Source organism: Ahaetulla prasina, chromosome 2, assembly GCF_028640845.1.
Source record: "Ahaetulla prasina isolate Xishuangbanna chromosome 2, ASM2864084v1, whole genome shotgun sequence".
Lineage (NCBI taxonomy): Eukaryota > Metazoa > Chordata > Lepidosauria > Squamata > Colubridae > Ahaetulla > Ahaetulla prasina.
The window spans coordinates 203,313,796-203,331,950 of NC_080540.1; the positions used below are offsets into that span (position 1 = coordinate 203,313,796).

An 18,155-nucleotide genomic window follows, 5' to 3' on the forward strand; every position below is an offset into this window, starting at 1 on the left:
AGGAGCAATTACGATAATAGTTAAGTTTTCTTGTTGGTGGAAAACGTTAGGTGGGACAGTCTACTCCTTCATTTGAAAAAAGTGCAAATTACAACAGTGAGCAGACTTGTTGTCAATGCATAGCAAAGGCAAATTGTGGAGCAGAGTTCTCTAAACTGGGATGTTTTCCTGTTGACTCGAAGGTGGGAAGAAAGCAGATTTCTGAAGGTTTACTTTTTTGTAGTAAACATTCTATCTCAATAACCATATATTTAAAGATAGCCATATGATCAGGAGTGCCTTTGTTCAAGTTTATTGTTACAACTTCTTGGACAAAATAATCTCGTAATTGTTTTAAAGTCATCTAAGCAATTTTATTGACATGTTTCAAAATTCCCTTTTGTGAATGAAGTGCACAACAGTCTGTGGAGTAGATCATTCAGAGCAGTGGCGAAATTCAAATTTTTTTACTACCGGTTTGGTGGGCGTGGCTTGGTGGGCATGGTGTGGCTTAGTGGGCATGGCTTGGTGGGTGTGGCAGGAGAAGGATACTGCAAAACCTCCATTCCCTCCCACATCAGGGGAAGGATACTTCAAAATCCCCATCCCCAATCCCCCACTCCTGGGGGAAGGATATTGCAAAATCTCCATTCTCACCCACTCTGGGGCCAGACATTTGCCAATTCTCCAAATTACTCAAAATTTCCTCTACCAGTTCTCCAAACTGCTTAAAATTTCTGCTACTAGTTCTCCAGAACCTGTCAGAACCTGCTGGATTTCACCCCTGATTTAGAGTATACTCGGTGAAATAAATTGATTAAATCTATTATGATGCATGTTAGACTTTCCTCTCCCTGTAAGATTAAGGATTCTCCATCATTTTTAGGGAACAAGTTTTGAGGATGTGAATACCACAACTGAGCCCAATATATCTGTTGCAAAATAAGACCACTAATTGAGTTTTGTCCTATTTTATGATCTTTCTTGCCACAGTTGTTAAGCTAGTAACCCAGCTGTTAAGTGAATCTTAACAGCTCCTCCATTGATTTTGGTTGTCAGAAGGTTGCAAAAGGTGATCTTACGACCTAAGGACACTGCAACTGTCATAAATAGATGCTATTTGCCAAGCTTCTGAATCTTGAGTGAAGGGCATTGATTTACAGTAAGTCGTTCTCCTTCCTCCCAGACTGGCTACAATTGGTGTTGGTGGGGAAGAAGGATCAAGATCTAGACACCTGCATTGCAGGGTGGGCTTGACTCTCTCTCCCCACTCTTACAGTATTTAACATTGATGTGAAGGTTCTTTTAGTGACCATTCAAAATTACAACAGCACTGAAAAAAGAGACATGACCACTTTTCACACTTATCGTTGCAGGATCACCATGGTCATGTGGTCAAAATTCAGGTGCTTGGCCACTAGTTCATATTTATGACTGTTGCAGTGTCATGTGATCCTTTTTTGCGACCTTCTGACAAGCAAAGTCAATGGGGAAGCCAGATTCACTTAACAACCATGTCACTAACTTTAACAACCGCGGTGATTCACTTAACAACTGTGGCAAGAAGGGTCGTAAAATGGAGCAAAAATCACTTAACAAATGTCTCACTTAGCAACAGAAATCTTGGATTCAATTGTGGTTGTAAGTGAAGTACTACCTGTATAAGTAGCCTAGTTCCCATTTCCCCCACTGCATTTCCTTTCTAATGGCTCTGTATAAAGGGAAAGGGGCTTTTTTTCAAAGGGGAAAAGTATTTTCTCAAAGTGAGGATGAAAGCAGGAAGGCCCTTAAGACAAAGAAACAAAGAAACTGCAAGATTAGGGTCACTCTGTTCTTTTTTTCCAGCTAGACTAGTGGTAGTCAACCTGGTCCCTACAGCCCACTAGTGGGCGTTCCAGCTTTCATGGTGGGCGGTAGGGGTTTTGTCTGATCCTGAAGCACTTTCCTTTTTTTTAATTTAATTGACTTTTTTTAAAAAAAATTCATAGCATTATTTAAAAACATTTTCATTAGGTTTTCATAAAATTCCCCGTGACAATTTAAATTTCTGAAAATATATTAGTTGTATCGCCCGCACATAAGTTTAGTTCACGTTATGTAAGTGAAACTAAATGGCGCTATAGTGCGACCACAACCAAAAGAGACTCATCCCAGAATAGGTCGTGCATCTCCCCCCACACCACCCAGCTGTAACAGCCGGCGCCCCCCCAAACCTAATCCACAATGCGCGAGAGGCATGCGCAGACGACGATACACGCTGCATTACTGTGGAACCGGTGGGCAGTTAGAAAATTTTACTACTAACAGAGATACAAAAGTGGGCAGTAGGTATAAAAAGGTTGACGACCCCTGGGCTAGACAAAGCCACAGCAGCTTGGCCATGACGATCTACTATAAATAGTCCTCGACTTACGACCACAATTGAACTCAACATTTCTGTTGTTGAGACATGTGTTAAGAGAGTTTTTGCCCCATTTTATGATCTTTTTTTGCCACAGTTGTTAAGTGAATCACATCAGTGGGTAAGTTAGTAACCCCATTGTTAAGTGAATCTGGCTTCCCCATTCACTTTGCTTGTCAGGTCGCAAAAGGTGATGATGACATCGCCTTGGGACACTGTGATGGTCATAAATATGAATCAGTTGCCAAACGTCATGCTGCAATGGTGATTAACTGTGAAAAAGTGACGTTTTTTAGTTCCCTTTGAACAGTCACTCAACAAACTGTTGTAAGTCGAGGACTACCTCGCACTTTGCCCATTTATCGGATTGTCCATCGGACTGTCGCTGTGTAAGTAAGTTTGGGGGAGGGGGGAGGAAAGAGGCACCTTTCTGCCCCCGGTTTTCAGGCGAATCTGACAGCCCGCGCGAATTAGCTGGAACCTCAGGCGTCCTCGCCGCAGTGCAACGGCGGACAGCAATAAAAGTTTCGCGGCGAGATTTTCGCTTTGATTTCTCTTCTCCGCCTTCGGGCTGATCTCAATGCGAAGCCCCGTTTTATTCGGGCAGAAGGGAGAGAGGAGAGCTCAAGGGAGGAAGACGGAACCAGGCGACGCGGCTCCGTCGCTCCGCCCTCCGCTGCCGAGCCGAGAGGGCCGCGTGTGGCCGCCGCAGCCACAGCCAAGAAAGGCGGAGTAGCGGGAGCTGCTACTAGGGCGAGGCATTTTGACATCAGTTCCTCTGGCTGCAAGGGAGAGAGGGGGGAAAAAAAGAGAGAGTTTTCTCCCCCTTTAAAAGCTGCAAGTCGAAAGCGCCGAGCCCCGGGCGGGTTGCCTCAGGGGTGGAAGATGGAGAGTCGGCGCCGGGCGTGAAAAAAAAACTCGCTGCAGCCTTCGCCGCGCTGCAAAGCGGAGCTCGCGGCCGGGACCGCATCGTTTCCTCTTTCTGGAAGCCAGACAGAGCTGAGGACTGGCGGCGGCGGCGGCGGCGGCCACTCCAAACCCGCCGCCGTCCCGCCCAGCATGAGCAGCGGCGGCGGGCGCACTGGCGCCCGCGTGGCTGTGAAGATGGAGGTAGCACCTTACTACGGCGAAGAAGGCTTGGAGCTGCTCCCGGACTTCGTGCAGCTGCCGGGCTTCGGTGGCGGGCCCGGAACCGGAGGACCGACGGGACTTGAACCGCCTGAGGAAAGCGGGGCGGTTCAACAACGCAAGTTGCTTCTCGTAGGGAAGCCTCCTCCTCCTCGGGATTTGGGGGCGGCCTCCCCGGGTAATCCCACCTTGCCCCCGGCCGGGCCGTTCTTGCGCCCCCGCGGCGGCACCAGCAATGCCGTGCACCGCCTCATTCAGGAGACCACCGTCGGCGCCGGCCCTGAGGTGGGCCCAGCCGTTTTGCAGCCTTTGCTGAAGCTGCCGGCGGCCGCCGACTTGGAACAATTGCTGATCCAAGCGGGGAGCCCGGGCCTCGCCGGCCCATCCAGCCCCACCGGCGGAGGGCCCTCGGTGGCGACGGCCGGCGGGGCGCCTTTCTTGTACCGCTCTCCGCAATCCTCGGCTCCGCCGCAGGCGGTGACGCAGGAACAGGAGGGCTTCGCCGACGGTTTCGTCAAAGCTCTGGCCGATTTGCACAAACAGAACCAGTTGCTCGGAGTGTCCCCGGCGCCTCTCTCGCCTACCCAGCACCCGGGAGGGCCCTGCTGCCCGACGTCCAGGCAGGATCCCCCCGCCGTCTACACCACCTTAGGCAACTTCAACCCGGCCAGCCCGTCGGCCGGCGGCGCTTTTTTCACTCCCCAGCCTGTGGCTCGCTTGCCCGCGGCCGGCACGACCGGCAGGGCTTTGGAAGAGCCGCAGACTGTGCCGGAAGCGCCTGTAATAGTGTCAGCTCCGCCGCTGCCGCTGCCGCCGCCGCCGCCGCCGCCGCCGCATCCTCCTTCGGGGCTTTCGTCCGGGGAGTCCCCTCCGCCGCCTTCCTCCTTATCCCCGCTGGACGCAGAGAGCCAAGAGCGCCTGAAAGCCGAGCGCAAAAGACTGCGCAACCGTATCGCGGCTTCCAAGTGCCGTCGGCGCAAGCTGGAGCGCATCGCCCGCTTGGAGGAGAAAGTCAAAGCGCTCAAAGGCCAAAACGCCGAATTGGCCGCCACCGCCAGTCTCCTCCGCGCCCAGGTCACCCAGTTGCAAGGTCGAGTCCGGAGCCACCTCTCCAGTGGCTGTCACATCAACGCCAACGCCCCCGCCCCCGCGCAGACCTTGGCAGTCGGGGGTCAGCCCCCCGGCAGGGAGGCACCCACAGAGCCGGAGACCAGTGCTTGCTGAAAGCGTGTGATCCCTCCCCGAACAAGGAGACCTATCGTGCGCCCAACTTTGCCAGGCAAGCATGGCAGAAAGTGGATTAGACCTTGATCATCATGGTCTTGGGAAGGGCCATGGAAGCCCTGCCTTCCGTTTCACAGCCTTTGGCTTCTGCGGAGTTCCTTCTTCATCTGAAAAGCTGAAGTAGACAGGGGAAGGTTCCGCTTCTGCGAGACCATGCAGGTATCTTAACCAGTTTCTGATAGAAGTCGGAAGAGCGGGAGAAGAACTTGGTGTAATGGCAGAGAGAGAAATATGCCGGAAAGAATATCCCATGGAACAGAGTAGGACTTCACAGTGTCAGCCTTTCAGAAACAACTTCTTAAAAATAACAACTGTCATCCTTAACTAAAGGTTGGCAGTTTCAAGCATCTCCAGCAACTAGCAGGTTTCCTGCCAGCTACCTAAGTAATGAAAGTAATACTGAAATTGGTAATAACCAGCTGGAAATAATGCTGTTGGGTTCTTTTCAAGAGCACCAAACAAATGCAGAAACCTTCAGAGGGAAAGAGGAAAGTGCCAAGCTTCTCCAGTTGAAGCCCCTCTGACCACCTTCAGCCTGTGAAGAAGTCTGGGGCTGGATTCTTACTTGGTCTTCTGAAAGCTCCAGCTTATTTTTCTAGCTTTCTTGCCCTGCTTAAAATGAAGAACCAGAGCTTTGCTGACTAGATGTAAAAATATGTCTTGTTGCTGAAAATCCAAAAGTCTCTTCAAAGATCATGCCTGTGGACAAAAATTATCTTTGTGGAAGACTTTTATATGTTCTAAAGATTCTTAAATTTTATTTTTATTCTGTGGTTGAAAGTCACTGAGTGTAACATGTATTAGCATTTCTGCAAAAGAAAAAAAAAGTTACCAGGGATAGTTAAAGACACTCCAGTATGTTTTGCTGAAGGTGTATTGACAGCTTTCTAATGAACAGTGTGGATTTTCTAAGATGGGATATTAAGGGAATAGTAATATGTTTGTATACCATGCATATTGCTAGTTATTTCAGTAGATAAATCATATTTTTAAGAGAAAACAGCTCTAGAATTCACCAGTGGATAGAGTTGTGAAGTGTTTTTCAACATTTAGAAGACTTGTGCAAAGTTGAGTGAATTTTGTGTACAGACTATTTGTTATTTTCTTGCTGTAGAGGTTCTCTAGATTTGCTAAACGCTTGAGAGACACTAAATTTATATGTTTAGGAAGTACTACGGAGTATGGCTGAACAATTTTTCTTGATGAACAAAAGAAAGCAGTCACATAATTTGTCGCTATGAAAATGTTGACATTCAAGCTAATTTCACATTTCTGATGCTGGAGATTTAGCCTACTATGCCACATAAAATATTTATTTAAAAAGCAGATTTTAAGAAAATGCTTTTCACCCTTAGATCTATGAGCTCTATATTATTTCTTGTGCCAGCACAAAGTTGGGGTATGGGTTCACTTATTTATTAAAACCATAGGATATCTGTTTATTTTTATAACATGCAAGGGGATAAAAGAAATCTTTTTGAAAAAAAATATCAAATGTTTTATCTTTTACAGTATACATTCCAGCTGTAATTGTTCTTGGCATGATCACAACTATAGCTCTATGTATAGAAAATTGGATTTTTAAAAAAAAGATAAATCAGTTAATTCAACTATGTTTTGAATAATTCATGGAAAAAATTAATAGAAATCTAGATAGCCATATATTTTTAAAAGAACTATGTATAAGCTATTTTATTTTATCCAAAATGTAAAAAATGTTGTTCTCAGGATGGAAGGTGGAAAGTAAATTTATAAGCTGAGTTTGAAAGGTTTATTGAGTTTTATTTTAAAATGGGATCAGAAATAAGCATTGTTTCTTGCTTGTTTTTTAAGGGTTTTAATGGTTTTATTTAGTATTTTGTCAATTTTATTAGTAACTCTGCCAAACTGTTTATCATAGATGACAGCCTTACCTACCAACATATTTCATTGTATAAATTCAGAGAATAGTTTTTACCCTTCTCCAAATGCAGTGTGCTTATGTCCTGTGATTTTATTTTCTGTTTCAGCTATAACTTTCCATGCAGTAAAAAACCCTTGCCTTGATATTTGCCTGGAAATATTGTGTCAAAAAAATACTAGGGCACAGTTGATTTTTCTTTCATGCAGCAGTATTGACATAACCTGCTTGATTGATAGATTGATATTGATCCTAGACTTAGATGGATACCTATGAGGGAATCAGATTTTCAGAAAAAAATAGCAATTAAGAGCTTTTGACTTGGAATCCTATCACTGCAAGTGTGAAATAATCTATTTTAGCATTTTAGGAGTAGAGGGAAAACTGTGATGAAGGAAACCTACATTAATTTGATTAAACCATCTTGCACTGATCGACAAAGATACTTTAATAATATATTCTTTATCTTTTCCCTCATATGTGATCATTTTTTTTCTTGTTTGGAATGCAAATCTATACCAGTATTTTCACAGTCGTCATTAGTATGAATAATTTTCTTTCTAATTTTGTTAACAGTTCAAAATCAGATGTTTTCAAATGTTCTCTAGAAGTTGTAATACTGAAATAGGAGAATTTCTCAGGTAAGTTCTGTACTGGAATATTGCATTTTGGAAAAGGAGCTTAGAGAAATCATTATTCCCACTTCAAAACAGCATCCTATTTCTTAATTTCTTCAAAAAAAGACAGATCATAACTGAAGCTGCTTTGATCTTGGCACTCAGATCATTCATTATCTTGTTAATGCTGTATGTATGTTGTAACAGTTTTTGCCAAAAATATGGTGTGCTTGAAATATTTGCAGTATTCTAAATTGTTTGCCTTTTCCTAGCGTATTTGGCAAATATTGCAATGTATGCAGTTTTTGAAGCTTTTTTTCTGTGAGAATTTCTCTGAATACAATGTATTTTGGACCCAATTTCCGGATGTCATATTTTTAATATTGTATTTTTTTTTTCATGTACTAACCAATCTGCCAGTGTCTTTGAAATCCTGTTTACATGCTGCATCATTTGTTGGTTGACTATCCATTAATGCTGATGAAATGGGAGCGTACTTATTCCCAAGGGAAGAAATTTCATCCTTATGCAAATGTCACCTTTATGTTTTTCTCATCTGTTCTGATTAATGTGGTAGTGGTGGTGGTAGTGGTTGTTGTTTTGCATGTGCCTCTGAACTACTATTAGAGAGCTATTTGATTTGTTTTTATACACTTTGTCTCTTGCACTTTAAGTAATTATAAAAACAACCCATTTCCCCAAATTCTAGACTAAATGGTACTCACCGGTCTTAAGAATTCATTAGGTAAATATCCCATTCTAATATTGTTGATGGTTCAGATGATGTCCATTGTTGAAACTTTTGTAAAATCTCGTTACAAGGGGAAAAAAATGTCTTTGGGGGATTTGAAATCTTATCCTTGAGTTTTAAACAGGAAGAGTTGTTTGGCAGCTGGTTTTCTTGTGCACTTCTCCAGTTCATGTGAACACTCAGGTGATTGTGTGGCTAAAAAGGCTGACTAATTTCGTTGCTAACTTGGTGAGTGATGATGTATCACGACTCTTTTCCAACGGTTTTTTTTTAACTTACCAATGGAATCATTTTTGATTCTATTTTGGAATGCTTGTCATTGATAGAAATGTACATTCAGGTGTGGACTTACTCTGAAAACACCACTCATTATTATAGCTTTCGTAGGAATTGATGTAAAACACTGCATGTTTTCACAGCAGGATTTTTTATTCATTGTAAGAAAATCGTTGTTGGCTTTTTGAGAACTCCACTGTTAGCCTGAAAATTTTGATTGAATGATTTTTTTTCATTAGAAATGTTAGTGGGCCATTGGCTTTAATTATGATAGCGTATTTTTTCCGGGAAGTTGTAGAACATTTATTAGTATTAAATATATTAGGATTAAAAGACATTAGGGCAAGTGTCAAGCAAATTCATATATGTTTAAACCCCATAATTTTAGTCAGAGGATCTTTTTAAATTTGCCATGGAAATCACTGCAATATAAAAGTGCTTAAATTTTGCTGGAGCATTGCTTAGCTTTTTATATTGCTGCCAGAAAGCATTTTAATAATATGTATCTGGAACAGAAGGATTTAAAAATCAAACATAGGCCTTGGTGCATATTACTGTAATTTCTTGTTTTCTGTTGCAAAGCTGAATCTATTTGAGTATGACAATATTTCTATTGCTCAATAAACTTCAAAGTGATTTTTTGCTGTGTTAATTGTTGTCAGTATTTCCCCACTGTTGAGCAGTTGTACTGTAAATAAATACCTGCTCCTTTGATCAGAGGTATTTAACTTGATAACTAGCTGTAACTTTTGCAGTCAGACATTCAGCTGCAATCATATAATTTTTGTCTTTTGCATTTTTAAGTGTATTGTTTTTTTTAAAAAAATAGTATAATTTTAGGTTTAAGACTGTTTCTATGCATGATCAGTTCTAAAAACACTTATTTAGCAATTCTGTGGAGGGCAGAATTAGTTTTATATTTGAAGATTTGAAAGATTTGGGGCAAGAGAAGTTTATATAATAGTTAACCAACCTGTCTTATGTATGATGTCTTCAGGCAAATTGTTCAGATGAGCTTGAGTTATATTTTCCTTTTTGGAAGCAATACTCAAGTTGTCTAAGAATTTGCTAGGTGGGGTGTGAGTAATCCCTCTTAGATAATGCATAGTTTTAACCTTTTGTATAGTTTGAAACATAAACTGGAAACTTGACATGATAGATGAAAAATGCCTCTTACCGTATATACTCGAGTATAAGCCGAGTTTTTCAGCACGTTTTTTGTGCTGAAAAACATCCCCTCGGCTTATACTCGAGTATATACGGCTTATACTCGAGGTTTTTTTTCTTCTTTTTTTCACATTATACCGGATGGCGCAAACTTGGCGGGCTTTTGCATTAGCGCGGGGAAGCCCTGCCGGTGCAGTGAGAGGGCGGGGCGGGGGAGCCGCCAGCCTTCTCGGCTGAGGGAGGGAGGGTTTCCCCGACCCGTAGCTGCCTCATTTCCCACCCTCGGCTTATACTCGAGTCCCCAGTTTACCCCAGTTTTTTGGGGTAAAATTGGGGACCTCGGCTTATACTCGGATCGGCTTATATTCGAGTATATACGGTATATTAGATAATGCAGTTATTATATGGATAATATTTAAAATGTCTCCATCAGGAGCACGTCTACTGAGATTGAATAGTAGAATTTTTTAGTATTATTATTATTATTATTATTATTATTATTTATTAGATTTCTATACTGCCCTTCTCCCGAAGGACTCAGGGCGGTGTACAGCCAAAATAAAAACCCAAACAATACAATATACAATTAAAACAAAATTAAAAAACTTATTATACAATTGGCCGAAAAACTTTAAAACATTTACAAGTACACTTGTAACCTTTTTTTATTGATGCTAACTCAGTATGGCTTCCAGAGGGTTTATCAGCTGTTGCTGATAAAGCTTTAATAGTGAATTCCTGGATTATCTCGTGATAACTATATTACTTTGAAACAAATCAAAGCTAATGGTTTAAAATAAAAAGCAGATACCTATGTTTCTCTAAGAAAAGCATTAATCTGATATTTTAAGCCTTTTTCGTCCAAACATAGCATTCTCATATAACATTCAGGAAGATTTATTGGTAAAGAGGCATGCATAGGATTACACCTTTTAAGGGTTTCCAGCTCCATGATTCCCATCTTTGACCCACTAGTCTTCACTGATTGATTAGTACACACTACTACGTCACAGAGTCCCATACAGGAAAGAATTCTGAAACTCCTTGGGTGAAGTAATATGTCAAAAAAAAACCAAAACTCATAGTTGATCACTCTCAAGAAGAGACCTACTTATTAACCGATAACACGCATGTCTCTTTCTGACATTTGATATAAATGAGCTGGGTTGTTTTTTTCCTTAGGAGCAAGAAAAGTCTTGTTTTTAGAAGAATAAGGTAATCCATCCATCTGAGAAGTGAAAAAGTATGTGTATATATGTGTTTAAGAATACATATCATGAATTGAATTAGGAGTTATACTTCATGCTCAGACCTATGAAGTCGGTGGGATTTTAGGTAGTTTAGTAGTAAGTGTGGTTAAATATCCAGCATAGTCATTAACATTTAATCTCGCAAACCTACCTTTTTATATTAGAGACATATATAATTGATTTATTTTTATGTTGAAGACATACCTTGAATTGGGACTGACTTCAGGCTTAGCGATGATCGAGGCAGGAAGAGTTTTGACAAGATTGGGATTCTCTGTTCAGGCTTTTTTGGGTTCTAGTTAAAAATGACTTAACAGTTTTGACTTTTGGATGGTTTTCTAGAAGCAGAATTTTCTGTAATCTAGTTTTGAATATCTAGAATTAGGTTCCTGGAGGTAGATTGAACTCAAAGCTGGCTCACACAAGTAGAATGTAATGGGGTCGAAGAAGAAAAAAATAGGATGTGTGTCTATATGAAATTAAACCCATCACCAATCACCTTAAGCAATTTTGTACTTGCTTAAAATTTGGAGTGGAGTTTTGATTTCATTCTGAAAATAAATACCAGTATCCCAATTAGGCTATCTTTCCTTGTTTTCTTATTGCATTCTATCCCTCTCAGATATGACAGTACTGCCGATGGCCTCACAGTCTATCTGAAGCTACTATAATTACAAATATATTCAAATGAAGTATTTGAAATAGTACCAAATAATGCCATTTTAAATGATAAGAAATCATCGGAAAGGGGGTGTTCCTGTGCCTTTAAAAAAAGCATGCAATTTTAGCCTTTCATATCTTGCTAGTGTACCACAGTTTCAGAGCTAAGAATGATACAGGGTTTATTGTTGTACAGTTTTTGAAATATTATCTGAAGGCAGAAAGTTGTGCCATGACCATACTGCAGTTACAGGTCAGACAACAGACCAAGTGTAACTCTAAAACACTAACTGCAGAATATGATCATATGGTAAAGGTAAATGGACTTGTCTGATTCTGTTCTCTCTTAATTGCTTAGCAGTTAACATTTGTGATAGGGTGGCAGCTAAGCATTGTAAAAAAACCAAAAAAACCATGGCCTTATTAAATAAATGGTTAAGGGTGATGGTCCTTTTAGAGACAGTTGCAAGACTGAGAATCAAAATAAATGGATACTCCCCTTAGCAAGAAGATATGAAGCTTGAAGGAAAATTGATCTCTCCAGACTTCTGTATTGGAACCACTGGTTTTTAATTTCATAAATGATTTGAAGTTAGAGATGACAGTGGTTGCTGAGGATACCAAATTATTTAGTGTTTTGCTCAAACAAACAGTACAAAAAAAAACCACAACAACCCCCAAATAGCAAAGCGTTCCAAAAAGCTTTTTCCAAATGGGCACTGAAATAGCACATTCCATTAAATGTAGGCAACTTTACAGCATTGCACATGTACACGCACGCACACACACACACACACACACACACACACACATACATTCCAACTGCACATACATTTGAGCTGATGACTAATAAGGAAAGATATCTTAGGGTTGTGATAGCTCACTGAAAATCTTGGCAGTTTGCAGTTTTCATCAAAAGAGCCAATTCTGTGTTGGTGGTGGAAATAAGGAAATCATATATAAATCTGCCAGTGTCATAATGCCTTTTACAAATTTATGGTGTAACCACTGGGCACAGTTCTGGATAATGCACTGGAAATAATTTTTGGGTCCTTGTCTGAAATAGTTTACTCCTATTCCAGAATTAGCTATTTTTTAATAACTTTTTTCTTTAATCTGGCATTCTTTTCTTGCTCTGCTTCTGTTTCCTACAGTAGCCTGATAGATGAATTAAAGAGATATATTGAATATATATTCTACAGGTATATTTTGTACTGTCGGAAGCGTGTTGGCTTTATTTGACAAGCATCATGCTGTATTGCTTATTATATATTGTACTTCTAGATGGCATTCAGATGTGTCAAGATTTTGAGATATAGAGAGTGAAAATGCATTTATGAAGGCTGATGTTCTGGAAACATGTTCAGAACCAAACTAAAAAGCAGTTCCAGTTACTGCTTTGTAAAGAGAGTCTTCAAATCATTGACCATATTGACAATATACCAAGGGCTGGTATATGGTGATATAGTTGCAAACAAAACCTTCGGGTTTAGTAGAAGTAACAGTTGGGAGCTGCAGAACAGTACTTAATACAGAATACAGTATACAGTACTTGTCTGTAGAGAATACAATACTTGTCTGTAGAGAAGTACGCTTTATTTAATTCATAGTGACTTTCTTCAAGTAAGCGCACTGGATTGTGAACTCGCACATTAATAGTGAAGTCTTCATTCACAATTTCCAGCTTTGGTTTGCTTTTATGGAATTGAAACATTTGCATGGAATGGTATATGAAACATAAAATACAGGACAGTAAAAATGCATTCAGGTCATGTATTTTTTTTCATAATGTTCATAATGTGTAGAACTAAAAGGTGTTTAATTATTATTGACACATCTTTTTAAAGTAACACATAATTCTACTTGATTAAATGTGTATCTTGCTTTAGTGTAGTGAGTGATTGAGGAAATAAAAGTTCTACATCTTTTCATTGACTGGTGATTTAAATCCATGTTTACAAGAATACTCCAAATTTATACTGCCAAAGAGCAGTTAGCTTTTGTTTCCTTATGAACTGAGTTCGTGGATGTTTTTATTCAGTGCAGCAGTTGGAAATCTTGCAATGCTAATTTCAGACCTGCTGTTGTTGCAAATAGTGGATCTTTTGTCTGTGACTCCACGGGAACAGGATTAGATCTTCAAAACTTTTGTGTTAAGCACTTATGACTAAAAGGCGACTTGCCTTGTATGTCTAACCAATAGGGCATCTCTGACTGTAGGGACTAATGTGGACATTCTCTGGTTTTTATCACTTTCTAACCAGAATAATTAATGGAGACTGAAGTGAAAAAGTGGGAGATAATGGGCGTTCTGGAATGTATAACATTCTTGTGCTGACATTGTTTACATTAAAAAAAAAGATTACATTTATGAGTTTGTAATCTCTAATGTGCAATTTTGTATATGTTGTGTTAAAACTATGTTTATAAGATACTGTATGTAAAAAAATACTTGACTGAGTATTTGATATAAACATCAGAACATTAAAATGTCTTTATATTCATACTAATTTTGTACGTGTTCTTTTTATCTTCCCAAAATGGAAGCACCAAGATTAGCACTAGCTGAAAATCACTGCCTTTAGTCCTATGGAGATCCTGGGAAAGAAGGGCTTTGGAACATACACAGGAGTGTGTATGAAACCCTGTTCATTGGCTAATTAAAGCACCCCCATCTATTCTCTGCCTCCTGAGTCCCAGCTGATTGGGAGGAAATGTGGACTTTGCAGTAGCCTTCCCCTGCCATGCCACCAAGCCACACCCATAGAACCAGTAGTAAAAAATGCTGAAACCCACCACTGCATCCAACCAACCAGTGCCAGGCCTCCTTCAGTGTTCAGCCATGTAACTTGCACTCTTTACTTAATTTCTTGTATATATTTAGATCTTATTTGCACCCAAGAATACCACTCTGTGCTAAAGGGTCTCTATATACACATACACATACACTTAAACATACACATTGAGAGAGACAGACTGGCAAAGACAGATTGGGAAGTTTTGAGTTTGGTGGTTCTGTTTAGTATAAGCAGGGAAACAACCTGTATATTCCAAGTGATACCGAAGTTCCAGTGGAAAAAAAATTGGAATTTAATAAGTTGTCTGGTTGTAGTTCTTTATGTTATTGATTCCCAAATGTTTCTAATTTCTGGACAGATGACTCTGAATCTGAATCCTAACTAGAGTTTTTAGTTTTTAATTTTACCTGTATTATTTTTATAAATAACTCAGAAAACATACCTAATACTTCTTCCTCCCCTTACAGAAATGTTGTGAGGTGGGATGTATTGAGAGGCAGTGACAAGTCCAAAGCCACCCAGCTGGCTTTCATACCTAAGGCAGGGCTAGAACTCATAGTTTCTTGGTGTCTACGCTGGTGGTGCCTTCACCATTAGACCAACTGGCTCTATTGCTTTAAAATGACTTTGGAATAGAATAGAATAGAATTTTTATTGGCCAAGTGTGATTGGACACACAAGGAATTTGTCTTGGTGCATATGCTCTCAGCGTACATAAAAGAAAAGATACGTTCATCAAGGTACAACATTTACAACACAATTGATGGTCAATATATCAATATAAATCATAAGGATTGCCAGCAACAAGTTATAGTCATACAGTCATAAATGGAAAGAGATTGATGATGGGAACTATGAGAAGATTAATAGTAGTGCAGATTCAGTAAATAGTTTGACAGTGTTGATGGAATTATTTGTTTAGCAGAGTGATGGCCTTCGGGAAAAAACTGTTCTTCTGTCTAGTTGTTCTGGTGTGCAGTGCTCTATAGCGTCGTTTTGAGGGTAGTAGTTGAAACAGTTTATGTCCAGGATGCGAGGGGTCTGTAAATATTTTCACGGCCCTCTTCTTGATTCGTGCAGTATACAGGTCCTCAATGGAAGGCAGGTTGGTAGCAATTATTTTTTCTGCTGTTCTAATTATCCTCTGAAGTCTGTGTTTTTCTTGTTGGGTTGCAGAACCGAACCAGACAGTTATAGAGGTGCAAATGACAGACTCAATAATTCCTCTGTAGAACTGAATCAGCAGCTCCTTGGGCAGTTTGAGCTTACTGAGTTGGCAGAAAGAACATTCTTTGTTGTCCTTTTTAATGATGTTTTGATGTTAGCTGTCCATTTTAGATCTTGCGATATGATAGAACCTAGAAATTTGAAGGTTTCTACTGTTGATACTGTGTTGTCTAGTATTGTGAGAGGTGGAAGTATGGAAGGGTTTCTCCTAAAGTCTACCACCATTTCTACGGTTTTGAGTGTGTTCAGTTCCAGATTGTTTTGGTTGCACCACAAGGCTAGTCGTTCGACCTCTCGTCTATATGCGGATTCGTCATTGTCTCGAATGAGACCAATCACTGTTGTGTCATCTGCGAACTTCAGTAGCTTAACAGATGGATCATTGGAGATGCAGTCATTGGTATACAGAGAGAAGAGAAGTGGGGAGAGCACACAGCCTTGGGGGGCCCCTGTGCTAATTGTACAGGTATTTGATGTGATCTTGCTTAGCTTCACCTGCTGCTTCCTGTTTGTTAGGAAGCTTGTGATCCACTTACAAGTCTGTTCCGGTACCTGTAGCTGGTTTAGCTTAGTTAGAAGAATGTCTGGAATGATGGTATTGAATGCTGAACTAAAGTCTACAAAAAGGACCCTTGCATAGGTCTTTGGAGACTCAAGATGCTGTAGGATGTAGTGCAGATCTAGTGAATATGGAATTCTAGCCATTTCTAGTGCATAGTTAAAATTATTAAATCATGAAGTGCATAACATTCCTCTAGTGTAGGTCTAATAGTCTTTTTTAGGCAGTGCTGAAAAATTGAATTAAATGCTCAGCCTATCTTCATATTCTTGATTCAAGAGCTAAAAATACTCAACCATTAGAGAGGAAGCAAAGTTATTTATGCTCATGAAATTGCTGCTGACCATTAGATTGAGGAAAAGAAGGCATATGTCAGGAGACAGGGTACCTGTATATGCAAACTGATACAAAAATCACAAAAGATCAGTTGGATATCCTTATCAAAGGCTTAAGAGCAAAATACACATTTGAAAAATAAGCCCAATATACAATACAAGTTGTTTTCTGATGTGCTGCACTATTTGTAGGTCATTTGAGAAGTGCCATATCCATTACAAGCTGCAAAGTTGTCAACATCTGCCACCTGTACTATGAAATACTCTTTATTAGCTTTATTATTGTTTGTAAGCCATTCCGGGTTACAATACACAAGATGGGTGGCTGTATAAATCTTTGACATAAATAAATACACCCAACTTAATTATGTAAAATTGGATCGCTTGCACAATGACATCATGACATACCCCATCATTTAGACCACTGCAGAGTACCATAGTAGACTGTATGCTTAGGACAATTGTGTCAATTTGCTATTCCATAGTAAATTTGGCCTTGACATATTCTCTTAGAAAATCCCGAGAACATTCTGGAATCCTTCAGTTCCTGTATGTTACCAAGCATGGCGTATGCTAATCAATTCACATCCCTATAGGCAGGAGAGAGGTCACCAGTCCATTTATCCTCAAAAGTGATTAGATAAACTATGACAATAGGATGACAAAGAAGGAGAATTCTACTTTGAGACATCTTATTCACACACTCGCTCAAGCACAAATTAATTGTACTCTACATTCCATGCACAGAGTTGGTAATATATAGAGATAGCAGGTATAGTGTTATGTAAACCTTAAAGTCCTGGGCCAGCATTGCCAAAGCATGAAAGATGAAGCTCCAAAGCACCATATTTGGTTCTCCAACATACTGTTGCTTTTGCCAGTTTAGATAAGACATGGGCCATGGGATAGGTAGAACACAATAACAAACTCAGTATGTCTCTTTGGTCAGGTGCAAACAAATGCAAATCCAGATTAGATGGGTTTATGAGGGGAAAACAAAGGAGTTTTTATTGACCACAACCACAACGTATGAATCCTCCCTAATTCTCTAATCTGCATTGGTGTACTACCAAATGCATGGACAGGTAGAGCTGGATCAAACTCATCAGCCTAGTTTTCCTTAATGTATAATTAAATCATAAGTGACTGATGCTTTAATCTGAACTGACTTTGACACTCATCAACAGTGCCACTAGGCTACAGAATTGGCTGTCCCCTGTTTCTGTACATATCCAGTCCAATGCGTAATCCATCTCTTTTCTTTCAGTCCTCTTTTCTTAACGTTGCCATTTGAAGTATAATGTCTATTTTCCTTGCTATATCCCAGATTCGCTACTCAGAGCAAAATCTAAAACTGCAAAAATACATTCACTCACAATTCACAGGCAAGGAACAGAATAGAATGAATAGAATTTTTTTTTATTGGCCAAATGTGATTGGACACACAAGGAATTTGTCTTGCTGCATATGTTCTCAGTATACATAAAAGAAAAGATACCTTCATCAAGAATCATAAGGTATAACACTTAATGATAGTCATAGGGTACAAATAAGCAATCAGGAAACAATCAATATCACTATAAATCGTAAGGATACAAGCAACAAAGTTACAGTCATAACAGTCATAAGTGGAAGGAGATGGGTGGTGGTGAACTCTGTCTCTTAACTCATCTGATCTAATTTGCAAGATCATATTCAAAAGCTCACCTTCTCATCCCATTGATCTGTTCTAGGATCTTTCAGGTGCTCAGGCTATTAGCAGAGAAATCTTATTTGCAAACCTGGGTCTTCTTTTCAATTGGGAAAGAAGAGAAGTGACTGCT

At 40.0% G+C, this 18,155-nt stretch overlaps 1 protein-coding gene across 1 annotated transcript; it reads left to right on the top strand.

Moving 5' to 3' along the window:
* The first annotated feature begins 2,916 nt into the window (after positions 1 to 2,916).
* On the top strand, positions 2,917 to 13,919 carry LOC131189820 (transcription factor JunD-like). The gene is made up of 2 exons (XM_058166290.1): positions 2,917 to 9,549; positions 9,612 to 13,919. Exon 1 carries the CDS (start codon positions 3,440 to 3,442, stop codon positions 4,730 to 4,732), a length of 1,293 nt encoding a protein of 430 aa, XP_058022273.1. The 5' UTR covers positions 2,917 to 3,439; the 3' UTR covers positions 4,733 to 9,549; positions 9,612 to 13,919.
* Positions 13,920 to 18,155: the final 4,236 nt, after the last annotated feature.